General features: G+C 42.8%; 1 protein-coding gene across 5 annotated transcripts in view; it reads right to left on the bottom strand.

The window, feature by feature from the left end:
- Positions 1-233: 233 nt before the first annotated feature.
- The window catches only part of LOC139413338 (band 4.1-like protein 1), a 123,660-nt gene continuing 97,572 nt past the window's right edge, over positions 234-26,321 (bottom strand). For 3 of the 5 annotated variants that reach the window (XM_071160570.1, XM_071160571.1, XM_071160573.1), the window contains 7 exons: positions 17,974-18,105; positions 15,740-15,820; positions 14,936-15,001; positions 4,473-4,568; positions 4,244-4,324; positions 3,967-4,083; positions 3,206-3,410 (listed from right to left, as the gene is read on the bottom strand). In XM_071160570.1, coding sequence (XP_071016671.1) covers positions 3,405-3,410; positions 3,967-4,083; positions 4,244-4,324; positions 4,473-4,568; positions 14,936-15,001; positions 15,740-15,820; positions 17,974-18,105 — 579 coding nt within the window. In that variant the 3' untranslated portion in view covers positions 3,206-3,404. Of the gene's footprint in view, positions 3,411-3,966; positions 4,084-4,243; positions 4,325-4,472; positions 4,569-14,935; positions 15,002-15,739; positions 15,821-17,973; positions 18,106-19,318; positions 19,700-20,224; positions 20,276-22,117; positions 23,756-26,321 lie in introns of those variants that run through there. The other 2 variants (XM_071160569.1, XM_071160572.1) reach the window with 2 other exon arrangements.

The raw sequence follows: 26,321 nt of genomic DNA, 5'->3' as shown, positions 1-26,321 counted from the left end.
CATTAAGCGATATTTGAATCAATTTGAGGAGAATGATGATTATGCTTGACTGAGTATTGTCCTTCTGTAATCTTATTCCCAATTGCAATTCTCTTAAGGGCCACAAGATGGCAATGCAGGATTCCAAACAAACTAAATGTAACCGCCTAACGTCTCAAGCCCTTTACCGGATTCCAGAACATGGTCTTGCAGCATTTGTCTTCCTCAGGAAAGTCGCAGAGACAATGTGAATAGCATTGAGACATTTATTTATTTACGTATGTATGTTTTCCATTTAGACTGAACGCAAATACAGCAAACACACACCACCAAGCACTAGGGGGAATGTAGAACAAACAGGTTGAGGTGAATTGAACGGTGGAAGAAGAAGAGTGGGATGGACAGTGCCTCAGGTGAGCCTATGGAATCAGACAGTTAGGTCTGTCATGTTGGGGCCTGTGATTGTTTGTCATCTTTCTGCTCTTCAATATATTTTTGTTCCAATTCGTATTATCCCTACCACTGAAACAGTGTATCATAGCTAATCTATAGTATTACCCAGTTCTTCTACGGGACCTTAAGAAGAAAAGCACCACTTATTTTTAAAATTAGGAATCCAATGTGCCATTTGTTTATTTCTGTGTTTACGTGACTAATGCTACTACTTTTTGGAAAATGTGTTGTATAATGACCTCAGCACCACATGGAGAGTGGATGGCTGAAATGTCAGTAGATCACACAGGTAGGCTAAATAATTACTTCCATGGTTTCAGTATAACAAATGCATTGTATTAGCACGTACACTTAGTCTGTAGTCTTAACATTGCACATTTGTGAATCCTCTATTACAAAATGCGCACAACCTCATACCACTCTTCCAGTATATTTGTAACTAAATGCACACATAGAAGTACTTATGTTCATACATACAATATGCCTCCCACCCTTCAAAACAGCACATCAAGATATACAGAGCAACTTCTTTCTCAATGTCCATACTGTACAGCAAGTAATCATTTTCAGAGGTGCATGTCCAGTATAGAGAAAACACACATTCCTAACAATATCGTTGCTGCCTATCACTGCAAGCAAGGGCCTTAACATGAATCCAGTGTCAGTTGACCAGATAAAATGAAATAAAATATACAAAATAAGTGTTAGGGACTCTGTTCACAGCGACTGAACTCTACAGCAGATAAGACAAGGTCCGAAGGATCTTCTCCGTTACTTCAGGGTGAAGTGAGAGTGGAGTAACTATGCCAAGCACGGTAACAAAGCCATGGGAACACGGTGGCAGAACTCAACTTTAGATCCAACTCCATCTTGGAACGGTTTTGGTAGTGCTTTTTATATGCATAAGAGCTCACAGTTCTCTTTGAAATAGATTGATAATGGATTACAATAGCGAGGTGGCTACAAAAAGAGACGGTTATTGCAAGTCTCACAAGCAGTTAAGATTGACCGCTGTAATAAACAATATCATATACGGTAGGAGATGAGAGCAGAGCGGCACACCATAAAATGAATCGGGTTCTCCTCGGTAATATTTTCAAAGTTGGTCCGCACAGGAAACAATGCATAGTATTTATTCAACAGTTTGTTCCAGCAAATCGTTTTTGTTGATTTTTCAGACTGACTGACTGATGAATGAATATAGCTTTAGAGTTATTAGGCCTTTGCTAGGTGTTCTGGAACAGGTTCACCGCCTGTCTATCTGTCGAAGGTGATGGGAGTTTGGCCTTAAAACGTGTCACACTATGAATCCAGGCTTTGTCTGTGAAGGTACAGAAAAAGGAATCCCACACTTAATAATAATTTTTAGGGAAGGCAAGAAACCCGCCGGCTCACATTCACCACCACTCTTATAAATACAAATGTTGAACTCACACACCATAACTTAAAAACAAAAGTTTAAAAAAAGAAAAAATCAAACATATCCTCACACTTCATAAAATTAGATACTGTAAAACATTATATTAAAACTGCTCATTTGACCAGACTATAGCTTTGTCTCAAATGACACCCTTTTCCCTGTAGAGTGTACTAGTTTTGACCAAAGTAGTGCACTACGTGGGGAAATGGGTATGATTTGACTTTTGCACCTACGCGACCAGCATTTGTGACTAAAAGTATAACAGTATGATGAGTGAAGGAGAACAGGATGAGCAGAGGAGCACAGAAGGGGGTGTGGAAGGATTCTGTTTGTTATAATCCAGAGAACGAGCGTCAGAGCCTGGAGTAGTAACGCACCCTGAATGTCAAGCGGAGTCCCAACTCATAGTCTCTTGATGTTGTAGAAGTGTCTGTCCACGTATTTCTTCCTTTGACTCCCCTATCAGTATAGGCCCGTCAGCTTTGTTTGACATGCAGTGTCTACACGCCGCAGAAGTATATTCCACAGAATCCTCCTTGAGCACTTCCTGTAGACGTCAGTTCCACGACAGCTCTGTAACGTATCGTTCATTCCCTCGACTACTTAGAATCATGCATGTGAGTATGAGACGCTAAATCGACACATTTTTTTTTTCAGAAGACAAGCAAACACTGGACTTTAAATTAGATTGTTCTATTGTTAAAAATGTTTAAAAAGCTAGTAAGACAGCTGTTGACTATATATGTGTCACGCTGGTGACAACAAGCATTAAAGGCTGACCCTCACTACTGGCCCCTGCAGAGCACCCCTCCCCCCAAACCCCTTCCTCACACTCCACTCACCCAGTCCCCATGCTTCATGCATGATGTCAGCACAGAGCAGGCATCTCCATGGTGACCATATATGACAGCAATTTGTGGGGGTGGGCTATTGAGTTCCTTAAGAATAAATGACCAGTACTTACAGGTAAGTCAATGTGTTCTGGGGAAAAGTCGATCAATTTTTTTTGTGGATTACATCGTGATCGCTAATAATTTAATTGAACTATGCTGATCAGGGGTGATGAACCATTAACATGCCATTATGTTTGTACTGTACATACAGAGTCTGTCTGGGGATGTAAAATACCAGAACCATTATACTAATCTCTCACAGATCCCAGAGCTAAACAGCCCTATCCGCGACCAAATACAGGTGCAGGAACTCCATTATGCGCGCACAGACACACACAATTAAGATCCTACACCTGTAGCCCTATTCTTTACAATCCATGAGTCAGTCCTCATGGGGGTCTACTGTACAAACACCGGGCATTTTCTAGGGCATTTTCCAGAGGAAGAGTGGTTGCTGGGTGAGGATGGGTCAGAGGCGGCGTCACAGTCGGTTCTGGCTAAAGGGACAGGAGAGGAGACGGAAATTATTTCAAGGAGAGCTGTCTATTGTATTGTAGTATACACTGTGGGTAGGTTACTGTAGTCCTCTTGCAACGGTGGAGTGGGAGTCAGGGAGTTGATAGGCTCCTGTCCCCACTCCCAGGAACCACCATGGGTTATCAGGACTGAAACAGAGAGAGAACACACACACAGCTCTGTGAAACTGACACTGGGATAAACAAGGTGGTTTAAACGCAAGTTGAGGTTTGTCGTCATTAATCTTTCCCTGGAGTCAGAACTGAACGATTTCCACTAGATGGGCCAGCTGCAAAGTAAAAATTGCCCATTTCGTAAAAATGTTGGTCTAAATTTAAGGTTAGGGTACGGCATTAGGGTTAGCAGTGTGGTTAAGGTTATGGTTAGGTTTAAATCTGATTTTATGACTTTGTGGCTTTGCCAGTTAGTGACCACTCTGCAGAGTTGCTTGCAGTGCTTGCAGTGCAAGAATCATGACAATAGATTGCAACCTGCATTTTAAACAACATGATTGACTTCCATGTCCAACATACTGTACGCGTGAGCTATGGCATATTTAAAGCCACCTATAGCCTGTATAGCATACATTCACAAATAAATGCATACGCGCACACACACAAACACACTGTCTATCACTATCTCCCTACTTATTGAGGCAATACTATGGTGTCTTGACAGTGATGTTTACATTGCAGCTCCACATACCTCCGATTTTCTATGTTGCTCCTCAGTGGGAGACTCTGTTTCCCTGACAACCACTGCTTTTGTCACCAGCATGTCGGGGTGTTGCTGCTTGGCCTCCTGTATCGCCATGGCAAGGGCCTGTGTGATAAAGGTCACTGTTCCCATTAAATGGACACTATTCATTTGCACTCAATCTACAATATTAGTGTCTTTGAGTGTCCATGAAAGATGCCATACAAATGACATGCATTTCTACAGTGCTTCTAACTTAGTAAAGGCTGTGACTGTTGTTCCTCACCTGATGCTGGTCCACGTCATCATCTCCTGTGATGATGATCCTTTTCTCAATCCGGGTCTCGGAGTAGCCACCTTTCACTGTCTGAAACACAACACACACACAGTCAACATCAATCAGATCAGATCAGATAATAATTGTGACCTTTCATAGCTCTATCGTGTATATTAAGTGAAGAGGAAGTGTCAATAACTTTTTTTTTAAAGGTCGCAGAGGAGACACGAGGGGTTACCTTGGTAACTTGAGTTGTGGTTGCTGAGGTGACATTGTCGGCGGTGACAGTCAGCGGGGACACTACGGCCTCTCTCCCCAGGGTGCCCGCCTTCACCTGCAGCACGGTCATTGGGAGAAAGAAGGGTCACTTACATTATCAGCACAGCTGCTACAAACACACACATCCAGTGGTTAAATTGAACCGGAGCTACCCGGAGCAAGGGTCAAAGAGAGCCAGATGGAGCCTAGCTCCAGCACCTTATGGGTCCAACAAGGATTTTTGATTTAATTTATTAGAACCCCCATTAACCGACACATAACGAAAAATACATTACAGACAAAATACTTTACAATTTAAATACATTTAATAAACATTAACATGAAGTGTGTGTGTGTGCGCGCATCTATCAGTTAGTACATACACACAACAAGTACTATAGGTCACATGGACGTTTTGCCGTGAGGTGTTGCTTTATTTGTACTTAGTCCAACAAAAAGTTTGCATAGAGCAAGCAGCAAGCTGATAGGCTGCTTTACCACTCTTGGATAGCGGAATGACTTTAGCCCTGAGGACAACGATTTTCCTCTATTCTCCGATTAAATATATGTCATGACGTGGCCCTCTTTGGGTATAGCGAGTACCATACCCTTCTCTATCGCTCTGTCTCTCTCCCTCCTACACCCAGGTTCTGTTATCTCAGGTCGTAAATTCCTGGAGGAGACTCTCTCCTCATGGCCAGGCAGTATATATATAGAGAGAGTTTCACAGTAGAACAAAGGAACTTCTACATCAACTGAACTGAACAATATCCATGTTTTGGAGAATGTGTAAACAGTCGGTGGAGTAGCCAGCTACAACCCGGTCCGTTTTGTTTCATGTTTGTGACCTCATGAAAGACAATACAGCCCCATTACCCTAACTCTGTTTATACAGGAGCCTCCATTATGAGGGTTGCGTCTAATTATTGTATAAAATGAATGAGTAAAGATGAAACTGTTTGTGAAATGATGTAAGGTGATGTTGAACCGTTAATGTGAGAGAATTGTATTCCCTTCAAAGTTTAACTAAGTCATTGGCCCACCCCCGTGAGCACAGACATGATCTGGCGTTGTTACGGATACAGGTATCCTGTGTCTGTGTGTATCCTGTGTCTGTGTGTATCCTGTGTGTGTTTCTTTTCTCTCCTTCTCCCCTCACAGGTGAAAATCATCACTCCCCAATCAGTCAACAATCAACCCATCAATCAGAAGACACACCTCCTCCTGTTTCCTACCCTATCACAGTTCCTTCCCCATGGTTTAAAAACCCCATCATTTGTTTGTTCAGGAGCTCAATCTTTGTAATGCCATGTTGGTAGATAGCTGTTCTTTATAGATTTCAGGAGAGCTCAATCTTTGTAAATGACATGTTGGTAGATCTCTGCTCTTGATAGATTTCAGTAGCACAATCTCTTTGTAAATGCCATGTATGTAGATTTCGCTCTTTGTGTAATAATTAACCTCTTCTTTTGTTTGAGCACCTCCAAATCACTTTGTCATCTCCTGTGAGTATTGTTTTTGTTTATGGTGTTTGCTGGTGGGAAAAAGGGGAACCCAAGACAAGTCGCCCATGGGCATACACTACCCGTAGGTAAACTTTGTTAAAACACACTAGTTAGAACTGGGCGGACCACCCACTGTATTTTTGGTTAGTTAGTTAGCTGTTGTTGAAATAGGCTAGCCTAGCTTAGGGGTGTTTTTGCATATTTTGTTTCTTTCCTTGGGTCCAGCTCAGCCCTTTTTCCTGCTCCCCCCCCCCATTACCGTGTGTTTATAATAAACCCTGAGTTTGACGGTATTATTTCGGTTGTCGTGGTTATTTCGTTTACTTTTACTTTGTCACTATTATAATTTACATGAGTTATGTTACGGGTCTCACTACCATTCCCCCCTAGACTGTCGGGCCAAAAGAGATTCGTAACATAAGTGGGGGCTCATCCGGGATCTGTCTTTACTGACACCCATGCCGCTCATGTAGATTGTTGTAGTGGTATAGTTCAGTGTTGAGCGTCATAGCTGAAGTAGCATTAGTGTTTGCTATTTTCGTTGGCTCTTGTGAAGTAGTGTAAGATGGCTACTTTTGATTTGAAGTCCTTTTTGGATAATCCTTCGTGGGAGGTTTTTGATAAATGTCGTAGAGTTGATTTAATGACCTTGGCTGACCATTACTCAATATCGATTCCGCAGAGTGTAGTTAAGGCGGAGGTTAAACAGCTAGTGTTAAATGTATTGTTGGAAGAGCAGGTGCTTGTGTTACCGCTGCCTGAGTCTACTAACCCTGTAGGGGATGTAACTGCTCCTATAAGCCCATTGGTATCTGATAATGAGGGTGAGGCTAAAACACCAGCCACATTGTCCCATTTTGATCCACTCTCCCCACTATCAAACGGTGATGCCAGAAGGGATGTCCGTTTAGCACAGTTCCAACTAGAGGTGGAAGAGAGCCCAAATTAGGCGAGAGACTCTCCAGTTGGAGATGTGTAAAATTGAGGCAGAAAAAGAAAGAGAACAGCGGCATTTAGATTTGGAGATGGGTAAAATTGAGGCAGAAAAAGAACAGCGGCATTTAGATTTGGAGATGGGTAAAATTGAGGCAGAAAAAGAACGAGAACAACGGCAGATGATGTGTAAAATTGAGGCAGAAAGAGAACAGCGGCAGATGACGTTTAAAATGCGCCAGATGGAACTGGAGGCAGAGACAGCGAGGCTAGCCTTCGTTCCTACTGTGCCTGTTTGTGAGCCGTCCTCACCTGCTGTGTCCTCAAACACGTTTGACATTAGTAGGCAGATTGCCTTAGTACCTTTGTTCAGAGAGTCGGAGGTTGACTCCTATTTTTGTGTATTTGAGCGTATAGCCGTAGCATTGAAGTGGCCTGAAGAGGTATGGTGCCTATTACTTCAGTGTAAATTAACTGGTAAAGCCCAAGAGGTTTTGTCAGCGCTACCTCTGGAGGACAGTTTGAATTATGAAGTGGTCAAAGCTACTGTTCTTCGTGCCTATGAGCTTGTGCCTGAGGCATACCGACAGAGATTTAGGTCTCATAGAAAGTCTTCTAGTAAGACTTATGTGGAATTTGCTAGAGACAAGGGAAATCTGTTTGATAAATGGCATGCTGCTAGTAAGGTAACTGATTTCAACTCTCTCCGGGAGTTAATCTTGTTGGAAGAGTTTAAAAATTGCTTACCCGAACGCATTGTAGTTTACCTAAACGAACAGAAAGTATCCTCCCTGGCAGAAGCGTCTGTGTTGGCAGACGAGTTTGTGTTGACGCACAAGAGTGTGTTTTCGGCTCAAACTGAGAGTAGAACCACTGAGTTTCCTACCTTTAGCCCTAGTCGGCCCGCAGTAGTATATCAAGCACGCCAGAAGAATGAGCGTTCCTGTTTCTATTGTCATAAAGTGGGACATATGATTAATGATTGCTTCCTGCTTAAACGCAAACAAGGGATGCCTCTTCGTGCCAAGCCGCCAACAGGTGTTGGTCTAATTCGTACGGTTGTGAGGTCTGCAACAAAACAGGTGCCTCAGGGTAACTGTAGTTTGAAAGACCCAGTCCCCGACCGCAGTTATGAACCATTCATTTTCGAGGGGTTTGTGTCCCTAGAGAATGACGAAGCGTCTCAGCGTCCGGTTAAAATCCTTAGAGATACTGGTGCGGCGCAGTCGTTTATATTGTCTGATGTGTTGCCCTTATCTGACGATACATACTGTGGTTCCAGTGTGTTAGTGCAGGGTATTGAAATGGGTTTTGTCCCAGTGCCGTTGCACTTTGTGAAAGTACACTCTGAGTTAATCAGTGGAATATTCAGAGTGGGGGTACGTCCTAAGTTGCCAGTGAAAGGTGTGACCTTTATAATGGGTAACGATATTGCCGGAGGAAAGGTGGTACCCGTATTGGAAGTATTGGATAAAAGTGACCACTCTCTCTCGAATGAGTTGGCACAGAGTTATCCACATGTGTTCCCCGCTTGTGCTGTCACTCGTGCTCAGGCACTACAAGAGGGTGACGTGATAGATTTGTCGAACACTGTTCTGTTCAAAGAGGATGATCAAGAGGATGGATTGTGTGAAACCTCTGAGAAGCTGATCACCTCTGACAAACAGCCCAGGAAAGAATCAAAGTACGTTGAAGTTATTGCTGATGCAATACAATTACCAGTCACTCGTGAGCAGCTGATTGCTAACCAAAAGGTTGACAACAAGCTTGCTAAATGTTTTTCTAGTGTTGTCTCGTTAGAAGAGGTGAAGAAGAAGAATGTGGCTTACTTCATTGATGGTAATCTCCTCATGCGTAAATGGAAATCCCATGTTGACGCGGGTGGAGATTGGAATGCTGTTTACCAAATAGTGATTCCTACAGCCTTTCGACAAAATGTGTTATCCCTTGCTCATGATCACCAGTGGTCTGGTCATTTAGGAATTACAAAGACGTATGATCGGATCCTTCGACATTTCTTTTGGCCAGGTTTAAAACAAGATGTGGCTCAGTTCTGTCGGACATGCCACACCTGTCAGATAACAGGAAAACCAAATCAGGTTATTCCTCCTGCTCCTCTTTGTCCTATACCTGTCATAGGTGAACCATTTGAGCATGTGGTGGTTGATTGTGTCGGACCGTTACCGAAGACAAAATCGGGTAACCAGTTTTTGTTAACGATAATGTGTATGGCTACAAGATACCCCGAGGCTATTCCTCTGAGAAGGATTACAGCTCCGATAGTGAGTAAAGCCTTAATAAAATTCTTCACGACATTCGGGTTACCTAAGGTGGTACAAAGCGATCAAGGTACCAATTTCCTATCCAAGCTCTTCAAGCAGGTGTTGAAATCCTTATCAATTACGCACCGTGTATCAAGCGCCTATCACCCAGAGTCTCAGGGTGCGCTTGAAAGATGGCATCAGACACTGAAGTCTATGCTACGTAAATATTGTTTGGAATCTGAGAAAGATTGGGATGAGGGAGTTCCTCTAGTTTTGTTTGCGGCTCGTGAAACTGTGCAGGAGTCCCTAGGTTTCAGCCCGGCTGAACTAGTGTTTGGTCACACAGTAAGAGGACCAATGAAAGTCCTTAAAGAACAGTTCTTGTCCCAAGAGTTGTGTACCAGAGATGAGAATGTGTTGGACTATGTTAGTCGCTTTCGTGAGCGCCTACACCAAGCTTGTGCTCTTGCAAAGGAAGCTCTGTCTTCCTCACAGAGGAGCATGAAAAGACACTATGATAAAGAGGCTGTTTCTCGTCCACTACAGCCAGGTGACCAAGTACTGGTGTTATTACCTTTTCCAGGATCTTCACTGTCAGCTCGTTTCTCTGGTCCTTATTTAATTGAAAAGAAAATAAGTGAAACTGACTATGTGCTTCAAACTCCTGATAGAAAACGCCAATCTCGTGTGTGTCACATTAACATGTTGAAAGCATACCACACCCGACCCATCACACAGTTAGATAGTTCAAAAACAGAGGAAGGTACTGCTGTCTCCTCTGCTACTACTGCGATGATAGCGGACTGTCATATTGATGATGTTGATGGCTTGGAGTTGCGCAATACTCAACAGCAGTGTGTTAGATTGCCCAACTCAGAAATGCTGCTGTCTATCCAGTCAGGTCTGGTTCATTTAACGGATGGACAGGCTAATGATATTGTGAGGCTACTACACAGTTTTCCATGTCTCTTTAATGACGTTCCTACTCGCACAAATGTGTTGGAACATGACATTAATGTTGGAAATGCTACACCTATCAAGCAACACCCATATCGTATCAACGCTTCCAAGAGGAAGATAATGAGGGATGAGGTGAGATATTTGTTGGAGAATGACCTGGCTAAGCCAAGTTCAAGCCCTTGGAGTTCTCCTTGCATTTTGGTTCCTAAACCTGATGGTACGTCCAGGTTATGTACGGATTATCGAAAGGTAAATTCTGTCACAATGCCAGATTCGTTCCCGTTACCCAGACTGGACGACTGTATCGACACTATTGGTGCTGCTAAGTATGTGACCAAGTTGGACCTCTTAAAAGGTTACTGGCAGGTTCCGTTAACTTCACGTGCTTCTGAGATTTCTGCCTTTGTGACCCCAGACAACTTCCTTCAGTACTCAGTCATGGCTTTTGGGATGCGAAATGCACCAGCCACTTTCCAACGACTGGTTAACTCTGTATTAGCTGGCGTTCCTAATTGTAGTGCATACCTTGATGACCTAGTGATTTATTCGTCTACGTGGTCAGATCATGTTGACTTGCTAAGGGTAGTATGTGAACGGTTGGCAGCTGCTTCTCTAACCCTGAACTTGGCAAAGTGCGAGTTTGGGAAGGCTACTGTTACCTATCTCGGTAAAGAGGTTGGCCATGGACAGGTGCGCCCTGTTGATGCCAAGGTCTTGGCTATAACTGCATTCCCTGCACCTACCACTAGACGAGAGCTACGCCGCTTTTTAGGGATGGTTGGCTATTACCGTAGCTTCTGTAAAAATTTCTCTGCGGTAGTTGCTCCATTGACTGATTTGCTCAGTCCGGCAAGACCATTTGTGTTGTCCCCTGATTGTAAGAGAGCTTTTGAATCAGCGAAAGCACTCTTATGTAGTACCCCTGTACTTGCTGCTCCGGATTTTGAACAACCGTTCAAGCTTGAGGTAGATGCTAGTGCCAGAGGTGCTGGTGCTGTTCTACTGCAGCAGGACAAGAGTGGAGTAGATCATCCCGTTTGTTATTTTTCACGTAAATGTAATAAATGTCAAACAAACTATGCGACAATAGAACAAGAAGCTCTTGCTTTGTTGTTGGCTCTGCAATACTTCGAAGTATACATTGGTTCCAGTGCCCTACCAGTGATTGTGTATACTGACCATAACCCCTTAGTTTTTCTCCACCGAATGTACAACCAGAACCAGCGCCTTATGCGTTGGGCGCTGATTGTACAAAATTATAATTTGGAGATCCGCCACAAAAAGGGTTCAGATAATGTGTTGGCAGATGCTTTGTCTCGTGTGTGAAGATGATTTCAGTATGTTTTGCAAGGTTGTTGATTTGTTGTGAGTGTTCATTTAAATACTGTAGTCGCAATCCCCCTAGGGTTGCTCTTTTAAGGGTGGGAGTGTTACGGATACAGGTATCCTGTGTCTGTGTGTATCCTGTGTCTGTGTGTATCCTGTGTGTTTCTTTTCTCTCCTTCTCCCCTCACAGGTGAAAATCATCACTCCCCAATCAGTCAACAATCAACCCATCAATCAGAAGACACACCTCCTCCTGTTTCCTACCCTATCACAGTTCCTTCCCCATGGTTTAAAAACCCCATCATTTGTTTGTTCAGGAGCTCAATCTTTGTAATGCCATGTTGGTAGATAGCTGTTCTTTATAGATTTCAGGAGAGCTCAATCTTTGTAAATGACATGTTGGTAGATCTCTGCTCTTGATAGATTTCAGTAGCACAATCTCTTTGTAAATGCCATGTATGTAGATTTCGCTCTTTGTGTAATAATTAACCTCTTCTTTTGTTTGAGCACCTCCAAATCACTTTGTCATCTCCTGTGAGTATTGTTTTTGTTTATGGTGTTTGCTGGTGGGAAAAAGGGGAACCCAAGACAAGTCGCCCATGGGCATACACTACCCGTAGGTAAACTTTGTTAAAACACACTAGTTAGAACTGGGCGGACCACCCACTGTATTTTTGGTTAGTTAGTTAGCTGTTGTTGAAATAGGCTAGCCTAGCTTAGGGGTGTTTTTGCATATTTGTTTCTTTCCTTGGGTCCAGCTCAGCCCTTTTTCCTGCTCCCCCCCCCATTACCGTGTGTTTATAATAAACCCTGAGTTTGACGGTATTATTTCGGTTGTCGTGGTTATTTCGTTTACTTTTACTTTGTCACTATTATAATTTACATGAGTTATGTTACGGGTCTCACTACCATTCCCCCCTAGACTGTCGGGCCAAAAGAGATTCGTAACAGGCGTCATGGGACAACCCTTTTCTACTGTTACGAATAAAACCCCCACCTGAAGAAACCCCTTCAGACCATGCATACCTCGGTCAGCTGAGGGAGCGAAGGTTGAGTAGAGACCACAAAAACCTCAGTGTAAGCTAAGGTTGTAATGATTGTTGAAACTCTGAGACTATCGATTCCAACAGAATAAGAGCAAATTTCCGATACTAATTACTAGTCTAAAGCGAGAAATTATGTCGACCTGAAATGCGAAGAGCAACAACTGCCGCAACAGCTATTCTACAAGAACGTTTCTGAATGTTACTCTGAAGTATCCAGTCTAACCACAAAAGACTTCATGGAACAGAGAGACGATCAGATGAACTTTCCAACAGAAAGACGGACGATTCCAACAGATCACAACGACACACTGAGCGTAAATATATATTGATTACAGTTATTCCCGAATGAGTGAGCGTTCATGTGCAAAGGATTAGCATTTCAGTTAATATAATTATCAACTGTGTAGTAACTCTTGTCTTTCCCGCCCTTCTCAGTCCACACCCACTTCCCTTTGTCTAGCAAGCCATCATATCGGCTCAGCCCACTAGGGAACCTCCCTTATCATTTCCTTGTAACTATATCTACTGTTTGTTTGTTTACATTTACACGATTAGTTTTATCACGTAATAATAATTACAGAGAATTTATTTGATAAAATAACAGTCTTCAATTTATTGATGCCACAAACACGACAGATATGACATATAGGAGTGGCTTTGGAGTCAGCTACCATCCTCAGTAGCTCTCCATCTAAGTTGTTAATGCCAGGACGTTTGTCATTATTGATCAATGACAGTAATGTTTCCACCTCGCACACACTAACTTCACAAAAATATCAAATTCAAACTTGCAATGCTTTTCTTTCATTATTTAGTTTTTTTATGCATGAGTGCGATGGCTCACTGTTCGTTGTTGGCATTTCCTGCCTAAGTTTGCTCACTTTGTCAATTGAGTAATCATTAAAATAACTGGCAACATCAAATCGTTTTGTGATGAATAAGCCATCTGATTCGATGAAAAACGGAGTTGAAATTGTATTTCTGCCCATAAATTTAATAGAAAGTACTCCAAAGTCTTTTTTATATCATTGATCTTGGCTTCATAATACAGTTTCTTATTTTTTGTCGTTGTGTTTAGTCACATCATTTCCCAATTTGCAGTAAGTCAGCAAGTAAGATGTGCAGGCAGACTTATTAGCCACTCCTTTTGCCCCATCTCTTTCAACCAGACATTTTTTTTTTTAAATTCCTCATCAATCCATATGGAGCCGTAACAGATCTAACAGTCAGTTTCTCAACAGGTGGATGTTTATCAATAATTGGAAGAAGCAATTTCATAAATGCATCAACTGCACCGTCTGGATGCAGATCATCATCCACATAAGAGTCGCAGCAAAATCTTTTGTATGATCTCTTATGCACTATTTTAGGCCCAGGTTTTTAGAAGTTTGGCTTTCCTGGATATAGCCACTATATTGTGATCAATGCATCCTAAGGGTGCAATTTTAGAACAAAGTTCTACACGTGTGGATGACCTTGTTCCTGTAGTGTTTGTAAACACCCTGGCAGGTTGATTAATAACCTGAATCAGATTACAGGAACTGGTTACAGTAAGAAGCTTCTTCTTACGTGAACAACTTGATGAAAACCTGTTAATATTCAGGTCCCCAAGTAAGTAGACCTCTCGGTTGACATCACATTCACTATCAAGCATTTTACACATATTATGTAGATACTGACTGTTAGTACTTAGTGGCCTATAGCAACACCCCAAAAAGAAAAGGCTTTAGATATGCCAAATGAACCTGCAACCACAACACTTGACATAAGATCTTTGCTACGCACATACAGCAACACCTCCCTATTTGCATCCCTGTCTCTTCTATACATGTTATATCCATGTATAGCTACTGCTGTATCATCAAATGAATTATCTGATGCTAGCAAGTTATTGATTTCATTAACCTTATTTCTAAGGCTACATATAGGAGTAGGATATAAAGTACTAACCCTCACCATAGAATGGTAATACATTATACAGCAGTTAGCATAACCCTAGACACTTTCCTAACCCTAGCCCTAACCTTATCTTCATGTCCACACCCTGGTTCAACCCTAACCCTAGCAATACCCTAACCTTGTCTCTGCCACCTCCAATGTCCCAATGTAAACCCTGCACACACACACACACACACACACAATGCTGCTGGTTCAAGGTATAGGCCAGCCAAAATACAACTGCATCTTTACCCACTTCTCTCTACATGACAACATACAGTGAATCACAGACACCGCTTCAATTCAACAACAAACAAGAGCATTGTTTCATGGGAACCTTTATCACTGCGTCAGCTACAATTAATCAAGCGCTACAGTATAGGACTAAATGTCTGGAGTCAGAGTGCAGTAACATAGTCTATTGACTGAAATGAGGGGGGTGGAGGATGGTAAGGTGAATTATGTACTTACATGGGAGCCATTTTCTATACTGGGGAGAGGAACTTCCTTCCTACTGCCAACTTCTTGGTTCTGGTTCTGGGATAACGGGAAGGATGAGGAGAGGGAGGGAGGAAAGAAAATGTCACTTGGATGAAGGGATGAAGTCATCATGTTCATGATGAGCAGTCCACAAAACCTGATCACCATATTGCATGCAGCTACCATGACCGTAGTGAATCAGAAGCAAGGTATTAGGATTAATGTATAAAGAAACTTATAAGCCAATAGGCAGCCAAGCAGGAGCGTACCAACAACTGAAGTTCAACCCAACAGATCCTCCTGTCATTATCATTACAGCATGTTTGTTGGCACTGTGATACAAACTGGAGCTTATTTAAATATTAAGTGCCATAGATAACCAAAGCCAATTATGTGGTAGCAGTATGACATATTGTAAACATGTGACTATGCACAATTTAGAAGGGGGAGAAGTCTTTATAGCAAGCCTATTTTAAAAGGATGCACATGCAAAAATTGTGAGGCAATATCATATTAAGGCAGAAAACTAAACAATCTGGCAAAATATATTTAGATAAATGTGCAGCCCATTATTTGCACATGCAAAACCTGTCATGGCAGATTTTAGTGATTCTCTATACCCTTATCCCCCATGAGCACCATATTTACACCAGTCCAGTTCCTTTCAAATCCACCAGGGGGATTGAATTAGTGTGCAGTTCAGGGAGAAGGGTAGTGAATCAGACTGCAGACAGAGCTTGCATAGCATAGCCTTCAAGCCTTTCCGCTATTGTCAATAGAGTGTATGATACATACCAGGTCGCCCTCTGGTGGCTTAGCCACGTCAGTGCTGCTGGAGACCTTTGTCTCGTTACAGTTGATGTCAGCCTCCATTTGCTGCAGACACACACACACACAAAACGCTACTGTATTTTTGCTTACTCCAAATCAAGAGCACATCTGCCAAAGAGGCTCAACACACGAGACATGGCTATTTGTCCTCTAGAAGACTACGTACCTACACGTAGTGTACAAAACATGAAGAACACCTTCCTGATATTGTGTTGCGCGCTGAAGCGTTGCAGTTCTGGACACAACCCGGTGCACTTGGAACCTACTACATACAATACCCCGTTCAAAGGCGCTTAAATATTTTGTCTTGCCCATTCACCCTCTGAATGACACAGGCATACAATCCATGTCTCAATTGTCTCAAGCCTTAAACATGCTCTTTAACCCGTCTCCTCCCCTTCAACTACACGACTGAAGTGGATTTAACAAGTGACATCAATAAGGGAGCATATCTTTCACCTGTTCAGTCTATGTCATGGAAAGAGCAGGTCTTCCTAATGTTTTGTACACTCAGTGTATTCAAGGTCAATCAATTTCTCTGCTCAACACACACTGACTTGAGTTTTCACTTCAAAGAAACCCGCTCCAACACAGCTCATCCTCATCATTATATGAATGACACACCAGAGGCACCAATTACATTTTAATCAGGCACCTGTGGGACCGACACAGCTCCATGCTCTGCCTTTAGAGATGAATGGAACTCCCACATGGTTTCATAATTCTCATTAATGTCCTGTCAATATTTTAATCCCTGTATAACAACATTATTAAAGTCCCAATGGATTAAAAAACATGATTTGATTTTGGCCTTCCATGGTGACATCACCATGCGGTAAATGTGTTAATTGACCAATAACAAAGAGAGTTCCAAACCTCTCTGTAAATAACAGCTCATTTTCAGTTTTTCCCTTCCTACTCAGACCACTCCCAGACAGTCCTAGCAAAATCCTTGCTTGAGAAATTGCCCTTTGCTAAGAAGCTATTTTTGTTTACTTAAAACATTCATTAAGGTGCTTAGTTGTTACCCAGAAATGATTTGATATTGAGATTTTTTTTAAATGGCTCCATTGGACCTTTAACTCCCTGTGGTCGTGAGAATATGTCACTCAAACGAATCAAGAGCTGCAGTACAGCAGAGCTATGGAGAGAAAATGTCTCATCTATATTAGGATTATATGCTTCCTCTTTAAATTACTAATTACATTTCCCTCTATCAACAAAAATATCAAACTATATTGATGGGGTAAAAATGAACCTATAAATGGTCTTATTCACCCAGTGTTTCCATTTCCTGCTGAAGATCATTTCAGATGCCTTCTGGTCAAACTGTAGGGCCACTCTGCTACATTTGTCATTTGATCATTAGTATGCACTAGCACTGGTAACACTAATCTGCACTGGTACCAAAGTGACTCTTATCAACTGGATGCAAGGATTTCCTTTGTGTTGTCGTAGGAATGCTGCATTATCTCACCAACCCCCTTGTCACACCTCTGGGTAGCAGAGGTTCTGTTGCGATAACATCCTTTAAGTCTGATATCACTTTGTAATGGTATTGTTCAACAACTCAAAATGTTGAATCCAAACTGAGACCTTGTAAAAAAAGGGGCCTCGGATTAATTGTCTCTTTCTCTTTTGTTCCTGGCCTGCGCTGGTGAGATTCATGCGCTCTCTCGTTCTTTCTTTCTCTCTCCACCTCGTGGACTCTTGGGGCATGCCCTTTCAGGCTACGACTTCTCCCACTCTCTCCCGCTCTGATCAATCCGATAATAATGCTGTGTAATGCGTGTCAAAGCTTTGTAACTTAAGTTTATGCCTTGTATGTGATTTCAGTTATTTTACACTGTTAATTCAATTAAGAATTCCATTCTCAGACCTTTCTTGATTGCCTATTACTGTATCGCAACTGTAGTCTCTTGTATATTGCAAACATATTTTTATGGAGTCAGAAAACTTTTTAAATAGGCTAATTGTATAGTCCCGGATCGCATGTGAGGCATATATGATCAATATTACAACACAAAACTGATAGCACTTATCTGGTTTGTGCTTTAGACAACTCATCTGTCATGTTTATTGGCAAAGGACTTGGCTAGAGCACAAACAGATTTGACTACTGTACCAGGCTAAATCATCAAACATCAAAACACAGAGGGACATGAGTGAGTCCATATGCATAGACTGATCTAGTGTACCTGCTCGGACATGTCCATGATGTTGGTGCTGGTGACCTCTGACCCATTGGTATGTGTCTCCATCTTAGTGTCGGCCTTCCTCAGCATCTGGGCAGCGCTAACAGCACTGGGGTCTTTCCTGGCTACTGGGGGCTGCAGCAGGAGGACACAGACAGGTACACTAAGATTTCATAGACCATAGACAGTCTATTCTTCTCCAACGTCGTCAATATTTAACAAATCTTTAACAAATGTCCTAAAATTGAGCCCCGAAGTACAGTAGCAGTCAAAAGTGTGGACGCACCTACTCATTCAAGGGTTTTTCTTTATTTTTAATATTTTCTACATTGTAAAAAAAACTACGAAATAACACATATAGAATCACGTAGTAACCAAAAAAGTGTTAAACAAATCAAAATACTGTATGTCGTTTCTATGTTGGAAATAATTGTGGGTGAATCACTTGAAAGACACATGAAAATCCATCAAATTTGAATCTTACTTACTGAATACTGTATATTCTGTAATGTACGTGCTGTGGCCTTGACGTGTTACTGACCGTGCTTATCCTTAGTTCAACTACAATACATTTCTTAATCAAAAACTACAATACTGTTCAAACAGACAATGAAGCAATACAAGCATAGTCATACACTGCAGTATCAATTGGTGATTGTACATCACTTCATTTCAGACCAAACATTTAGTAACGCAAGCATGACAGACAATGGAAGGGAAAATACCAGAGAACATACACATTTCACAATAATCTGAAACAACGAAAACAGCAAATGGACAAACAATAGGAAAATAAATAAACAAAAATCAAAAGACTAAGCAAAAATATAACAAATAATTGTATAACATGTAAACATAAAATTAAAACATCAACAACAAAAAATGGCAACTGAAAATGCTCCAACAGAAAAGGTGACTGGTGATTTCATTAAAGGAATGACGTTATCTACTTCCCCAGAGTCCGATGACCTCATGGATACCATTTTTACGTCTCTGCATCTAGTATGAAGGAAGCTAGGGGTAGTTTCGAGAGCTAACGCTAACTAGCGTAAGCGCAATGACTGGAAGTCGATGGTATGTACTAGCGTGCTAGCAGTTACCATGGTCTTCCAGTCATTTCACTAACCCTAGTTAGCAATTGCACTAACGCTATTTAGCAACGTCCTTCAAACTGCATGCAGAGACATAACAATGGCATCCACGAGTCCATCTGACTCTGGGGAAGTAGATAAAGGGCTTAATTGAAAAAAATAATGAAGTTTCCCTTTAAGGGCAGGATTCACTCTCAGAAGCAGGAGGGAGGAGACAGGGAGTGGCAAGGATCAGGGATGGGGTACATTGTGTCTACCTCATGGCGCACACGTTCCTCACGGTGCACAGGGGGCATCTCCTCTACAGCGGACATGTCATGGGAGCCCATGAGACGGGCCGAATAGAACCTGGAGGTCTCCTCAAAGTCGTCCCGGCCCACCTCGGGCAGCCGCTCGGGCAACCACTCCCTCTCCCCAAGCTCAGACAGGCCCTTGGAGAAATCCTCCACGCCCGTGTGGAGGTCCATGATGACGGTGAAGTCCACCTCGGCCTCCAGGCTGGACGTGGAGCTGACCGTCATGCTGGAGCACTTCCTCTCAATGCCCAACTGGGTTTCTTTCATGAAGACCACCGTGTCACGCTCGTGGTCTTCCTCCGAGGTGGAGCCCGGCCGAGGCCTCCTCTCCCAGTGTTCCCTCTGGGTGAGAGAGGGGGTTACAGAAAGATGGCCGCCACAACAAAAATCACAACACACGGGCAGTCTGGCCGCAGCTCAGGGCAGGGAGTGACCATGAGAGAGGGGATGATGATGATGATGACAGTGGATGAATGATCCTCTAGAAGGGAATATGTCCTGGCCTGGAGGTGTGCATAAGTATTCATGTAGGATCTTTCCAAGGCCCTGATACCTATTATACATGTATATATTATCATAAAAATCGATCATAAAAATCTTCTCCAGGCATGCAATTTGCCACATCGTATATAGAGAAGAAAGGAGATAAATGGGGAAGTCTTACACAGAGGAAATTACTTTTAACATAACGGAGGATAAACGCCTGTGGCATAGTCAGGGTTCAGCCTCTATGTATGCTGCTCATATGACAGAGTTACCCATGTGTGACGGTGAGGGAGACAATGGGGAGTGAGGGACTAATTTACCACAGGGGAGAAATGGGAAAATGGTGAGGCATGTGGTTGAATTCAAAATGTAAAAAGTGACCTTGGCATCATCTACTGTATCTTCATAAATGGCAAGAGTGGAGAGAGGCTCCTGCGGAGGGAAAGCAAGGGAAGAAGGAGAGCAGCCAGAGGTTATTCCAAGCTGGAGAGACAGACTACTAGACATCAGTAGAGAGACTGGGTCTCTGATAAAAGGCCGTTAGAACAACAAAACCGCACGTTTCTAGCATAGAAGGGCAGTTCCCCCTTCCACCTATTTGTGAGTACAAAAAAAACAAGTAAGCTTACTACCAGCTTGGACAAGAGAAATTAATCCAACATGTAAAGCCAGTTGTCATACTTGGAATTAGTTTAAACTAGAGTGTCGTACAGAATGTTCTATGGACAGGTTGTACGATTTGATCGTGTCGAACAGCCGTAGCAGCAAGGCAACAGTCAATCATTGGCCAAGGACAGAATCATAGAATGCCGCAAACCACGCAGACTGAATTTCAAGGGGCTCAAATGGCCAAAGAATAGTGTTTGGTTTTCAATGACATCAAAGGCAGTTTGGGAAGTCAAAATAAGGAGGCTCGTTATGATTTTATAACATGCTTGTGAGCCCATTCAACTTTTTTCACACCCAGTATACAGAATGGCGGTTGCTCTCACTCTGCTGTTTGTCAGTTTTTGGGTGAGGCAGCTTACAAAGTGATCTCACACCTCGTTCCATGCCTGATCGTGCCAATGTGTCCTGGGCCTACACTCAGACTAAACGCAGGGAATGATTTAAACTGTTTGATCCCAGTCATAATTTCGAATTATTATAATTCCACTGGCAGATACATGCAAGCACCTAATGACACTAACTGTGAAATGAAAGTGGTGACTCTTTTTCTGAAAGCTAGTCGGTCTGTGTAGCTACAGTACAGCAGCCTGGGGATTGCTGCTTGAGGGCTTGTGGCCTGCCTCTTTTTTTCACAGTCTGGGTGGGTCCTTTGCTTTACAATAATGCATATAGCATCCAATGTATGATCCTTGTAAAGCATTTTGATCTGGTTTCTAAATAATCACTAACCAATACGGTACCGTTATTCATTTTCATGCTAATGAAGTTGATATTTTGAAGGGGGGAAGAAAAAAAAACATGTCAAATCACAAACTATTTACATTTACATTAAGCAAACTACTTTTTTCTTTAAAAAGTATCTTTGAGGTCAGGAGATTAATGGCCGACATTTGACTGATGAGCATACTGTACAGTATATGTAACAGAGTGCCTTTATGGGTGATAATGACATGTTTCTCTCATTTTCTCATACAGTTCCTGTCACAGTCAATTGAGCTGTAAAACATGTATGAAACCATGTCTGAAGTCCATGCCTTCCTCCACATGTCAGCTTGGAAACAGCATGGAGGAGAAGTGCAAAAGAAAACTCAGCGCCATGGCAATATGCAAGAGGCTTTTTTCCCTTGCAACCCTCTGCGAAAGAGACTTGCTTGGAGGGTTAGTTGGAAGGAGCGTCACGGTTCAAATGTGAATAGAGGGGGAATAGAAGCCAAGAGCAAAAGCATGAAAAGTTGTGTTCGTCTTTTTGACAATCTCTACCATAGCCCTGTTGTGAGTTTTACAGACTTGCAAGCAGTTGTGTTTCAGGTTTGCTGTGAAGCATAAGGGTGAAGGGAGGCAGGGAGGAGTAGGGGGGGCTAAACGGGGAGGATCCAAACTCATGGCAGACAAAATGCATTGATGGCGGCATCAGCCAATGAGACGCAGCCAAAAACAAGTGTCTCATAAGTTACACGCCAACCCCTTCTTCATATACAGGCACATATATATATATATGAATATTCAAGTCACTGAAAACAGGAAAATAAGAAAATGGGAGTGTACGGGTCAGTCTGAAGCTCATGCGATGCTTTTTGCTTCCAAATGACTGAAAAGCCAAGTTACCGAGTGTCTCTTCTTGGCAGCATCCAGACCAGGCTCCCTGCTAGCATTACGGTTGATGTTCCGGAGTATGAGTCCAGACTCTCTGGCTTTCCGTGTTTTCACTGGAGGGGCAGGAGGAGCTGTTCTGGGAATCGCTGAAGCTGGAACTGAGGCCTTAAAGCTGAGAAGGTGATGACTCTCTATGGCTTCTCGAGCCACCTGAAAGGGATCGTCACAGGCAGTGCTGCTCTGTTCCTGGACCAGCTCTTCAGTTTTAGCCTCGACTCTCGTCAAGCCTTCCAGACCCCAGAAGCTGCCCTGTACCTGTGTAGCTTCTCTGTGTGACGTGGTTGGGGAGTGAGTCTGTCTTGCTGGACTAGTGTTGGTTGTTACGAATGATGTAGGCAGGGTGAATGTTGGATGAAAGGTGGGTGCGTCGTTCCGGTTGATGTCTGAGGGTCCCTCTGAGGAACCCCCTGACCATCTGTACTCTCTTCTAAAAACTCCAATCAGCTCAGACTCAGTCTCCTGGCTCCCTTTGTCGTGCTCATCTTTACAGGCCAAGCTCTTTGACCTTTCAGGTTTGAGAGGAACGATCCTTGTTATTTCTGACTGACTGCTGCCTGATATTCTTTGAAAAGACCTTCTCTGACCCCTGACCTCTGACATGAGACCTTCCATGTCCTCCCCCCCAGAGTTACTGGCTTTTCTCTCATGGGTCTTGACCACCCTCAGTTTGACCTCTGCTATGTGTTCTTTATTGTCAGTCATGCTCCTCTCTCTACGATCAAACTCTTTAACCAGTTCTGCTAAACTATCCCATTCTTTCTTATCAGGACCGTTGACAGAGCCCAGCACTTCATCTGCTGGCTGGACTTCATCGGTGATGAAGCTTTTAGCCTGGTCGTTTTCCTCACACCCTGCCGGATCATCCACAGCACTTCCCGGAGTCTCCTTGTCTTCTCCTATTGATGTAATGTGGCCCTTCTGGTTATCTTTATACACAGTGGCAGACTCCACTTTCTCCGTCCACTTTCTCCGTCCACTCGTCCCCCAACACTGGTCGTCTGGCTCCTCTCTCGTTGTACTGTCTTCAGGGTGGTCTATTAGTCCCGACTTTGTCTTCTCTGTAGGACTATCCTCCCAGTCTGATCCCTCATGGTCTTCTTCGCCATTTGAGCCGTCGCCCTCTTTCTCATAGACGAATTCTGTTGACATTCCCAGGTTTAAACTATTAGGCCTCTTCTTTTTTCTGTGTCTGTTGAGTTGATGATCCTTCTTAGAGTCTCGGAATGGGACTAGGGCTGGGGTTGATACTGGGTCTGGGTCTGAGACTATGTCATTCTTTGCACCAGAGTCATCTGCTGGAGGTACTTTCCACTGTGTATCATCATCAGAAGATTCAGTCGTTTCAGCTAATTCCACCATGAACCGGCTGTTGCTAGTCAGCCGCGGTTCAGAACATTCATCATGGGCTTCCCTTGTGGCTTTGGGCAAAGGAAAGTTATCAATATCTGTTATCATTTCTGGTCCATCCTCTCCTGTAGCCTTGACATGAATCATCTTGGCTCCTTCTCTCTCTTTTTCCAGTTCTTTCTTTCTTTCCCAAGAGGAATCAGGGACTAATGGGGGAGGCGAGGTGGAAGCTTTGTTCTGTTCCTCGGCCTTCCAGTCATGGTTATGTTGATAAGTGTCTTGTTTCTCAATCAATACCCACTCCTCAGAGCCCTACATGTTGATATAGATTAAACACAGTTAGAGGTGCCAACTGAACTGTAACATAGGTTAACAGCTACAGTACAGAAATGTTTTTTTATTGTACAAATAGATCCTCTACAATCCTCCATGTAGATGGTAGGTGCATGCTCATAGACTGTAATCTGCTAATAATTTATGCTTCAATTGCTGCAATCATACATCGAAATGTTACATTTCACATCACAAATGTTGGTCATTGCTTTTCTTAAAATATTTTCTCAGACACAATGACTGCAGCTGGTCAGATTAAAACAGGATGCAAGGAATATCAGCTACAGCTGAGTGAGCAGTACGTATATGAAATGGTACCAGGCCACAGATTCATTACAGATAAATGGCCAACTACAGTACAGTCAGTATGTTGTGAGGTAAAAGTTATAAGAGAGAGGAAGAGGAAGTGAAGAGCAACCTCTGGGGAAGTCACCAAAGTCTTCTGGAAGAAGAAGCCCTCTACAGAGAAGCTGTTTACTGGGTCCTTGCCCCCCACCTTATGGGGGGGACGAGCGTTACCCGTCGGGGAGGTGTGGAGGGGGAAGAGAGAGGGAGGAGAACAGCTATTAGATGAGCCCAAACTGTATGGTTCTTTGTCACAGCATACTATCCAACGTTTGGTAATTTCATGCAAAAGGGGGAAAGGAAAGTGAAGGATAGAAAGGGGGAAGAAATATTGATTCAATGGGCTAGGGAGACCAGGGATTTAAAAAGAATACTGTACGACTCTCCTGAATCAGTCCTAGCTGTCCTAGCTGAAATCTAAGAGCCAATCCAGATTAATCTTGAATCAAATAACGAGACATGGGCCTAGTTAGCGTCCACCTGCACATTGCAGCTCCCACATCCACATAACCAACTGAGGAGGTATTTGCAATGCAAAAATAACATTTGCAACTACATCAAAGGCTATATGATTTCCTCTGAATCGCTCCGAGTTGGACTCCTCCAGGATAGAGAGATTTCTCAGGCCACACGTTGTCGTTGTTCAATTGGGACAATAGGTACATGACAGATGGCGTTTTCATGCCCTCGGGGAGTTCTGATGATAATCTCTATGGCTATAATCTGATTGTTCTTAAAGAGCAGATGTGAACGTGTCGGTAGACTACATAAACACCTGGAAACAGACTGCATTGACAGAGCTACACTAGAGAGGACTATCATATTATTGTCTCTTAACAGTATAATCACAATGTGAAAGTGATCAAAGCGGCAGGGGCTTTTGCGTTCTGACACAAAGGGAAGGTTTTTAACTGTCGGGCAATCAAGGTGGGTAGACGATCAAAATGGTTGTTCCTCTAGGGCCTCATAATCTGAATATGTCCAGATTTTGCACATCTTCTCTTCAAGTTAATGCAGAGTCACTTTTCTACCATCTCTAAATAAACTGGGATTTTGCTACAAGTGAAGATCCGTCATCAATAAAGCGGTGAATTGGGAGCTTCGACAATGTGCGGGCCTTCGTGTTCTTTACTAGGTGTTCTTTGTAAGCCCAGCACCTATGTTTTTAAGGATGTGCGTACGACCACAAACACCCACCTTTAATGGACATGATTTCAGTTTTTTCAAATTCAATATGTTCTTATGATCTAGACTGAACAGAAATATAAACACAACATGTAAAGTGTTGGTCCCATGTTTCATGAGCTTAAATAAAAAGATCCCAGAAATGTTCCATATGCACAAAAAGATAATTTCTCTAAAATGTTGTGCACAAATTTGTTTACATCCCTGTTAGTGAGCATTTCTCCTATGCCAAGATAATCATTCCACCTGACAGGTGTGGCATATCAAGAAAAGTGTGCTGGGGACAATAAAAGACCACTCTGAACACAACACCATGCCACAGATTCCGCAAGTTTTGAGGGAGTGTGCAATTGGCATGCTGACTGCAGGAATGTCCACCAGAGCTGCTGCCAGAGAATTGAATGTTTGTTTCTCTACTACAATGTTGTTTTAGAGAACTTGGCAGTAACCGGCCTGACAACCGCGGACCAAGTGTAACCACGCCAGCCCAGGACCTCCACTTCCGGCTTCTTTTGTGGGGAAAAACAAATTCTGGTTGACTGGGCCTGGCTCCCCAATCGGTGAACCTGGCTCCCAACTGGGTGGGCCTACTGTATGCTCTCCCAGGCCCACCCATGGCTGAGCCTCTGCCCAGTCATGTGAAATGCATAGATTTGGGCCTAATTAATTTATTTAAATTGACTGATTTCCTTATATGAACTGTAACTTAGTAAAATTGTTGAAATAGTTGCATGTTGCGTTTATATTTTTGTTCCGTATATTTTAGCAGTACCATCACACTATCCAATATATTGGGTCTGAGTCTGCAGCAGTATCTACAGTTGAAGTCAGAAGTTAACATACACTTAGGTTGGAGTCATTAAAACTCGTTTTTCAACCACTCCACAAATTTCTTGTTAACAAAATATAGTTTTGAGAAGTCGGTTAGGACATCTAATTTGTGCAT

The sequence above is a fragment of the Oncorhynchus clarkii genome, chromosome 7, assembly GCF_045791955.1.
Source record: "Oncorhynchus clarkii lewisi isolate Uvic-CL-2024 chromosome 7, UVic_Ocla_1.0, whole genome shotgun sequence".
Lineage (NCBI taxonomy): Eukaryota > Metazoa > Chordata > Actinopteri > Salmoniformes > Salmonidae > Oncorhynchus > Oncorhynchus clarkii.
This window is presented reverse-complemented; position numbering and strand designations above follow the sequence as displayed.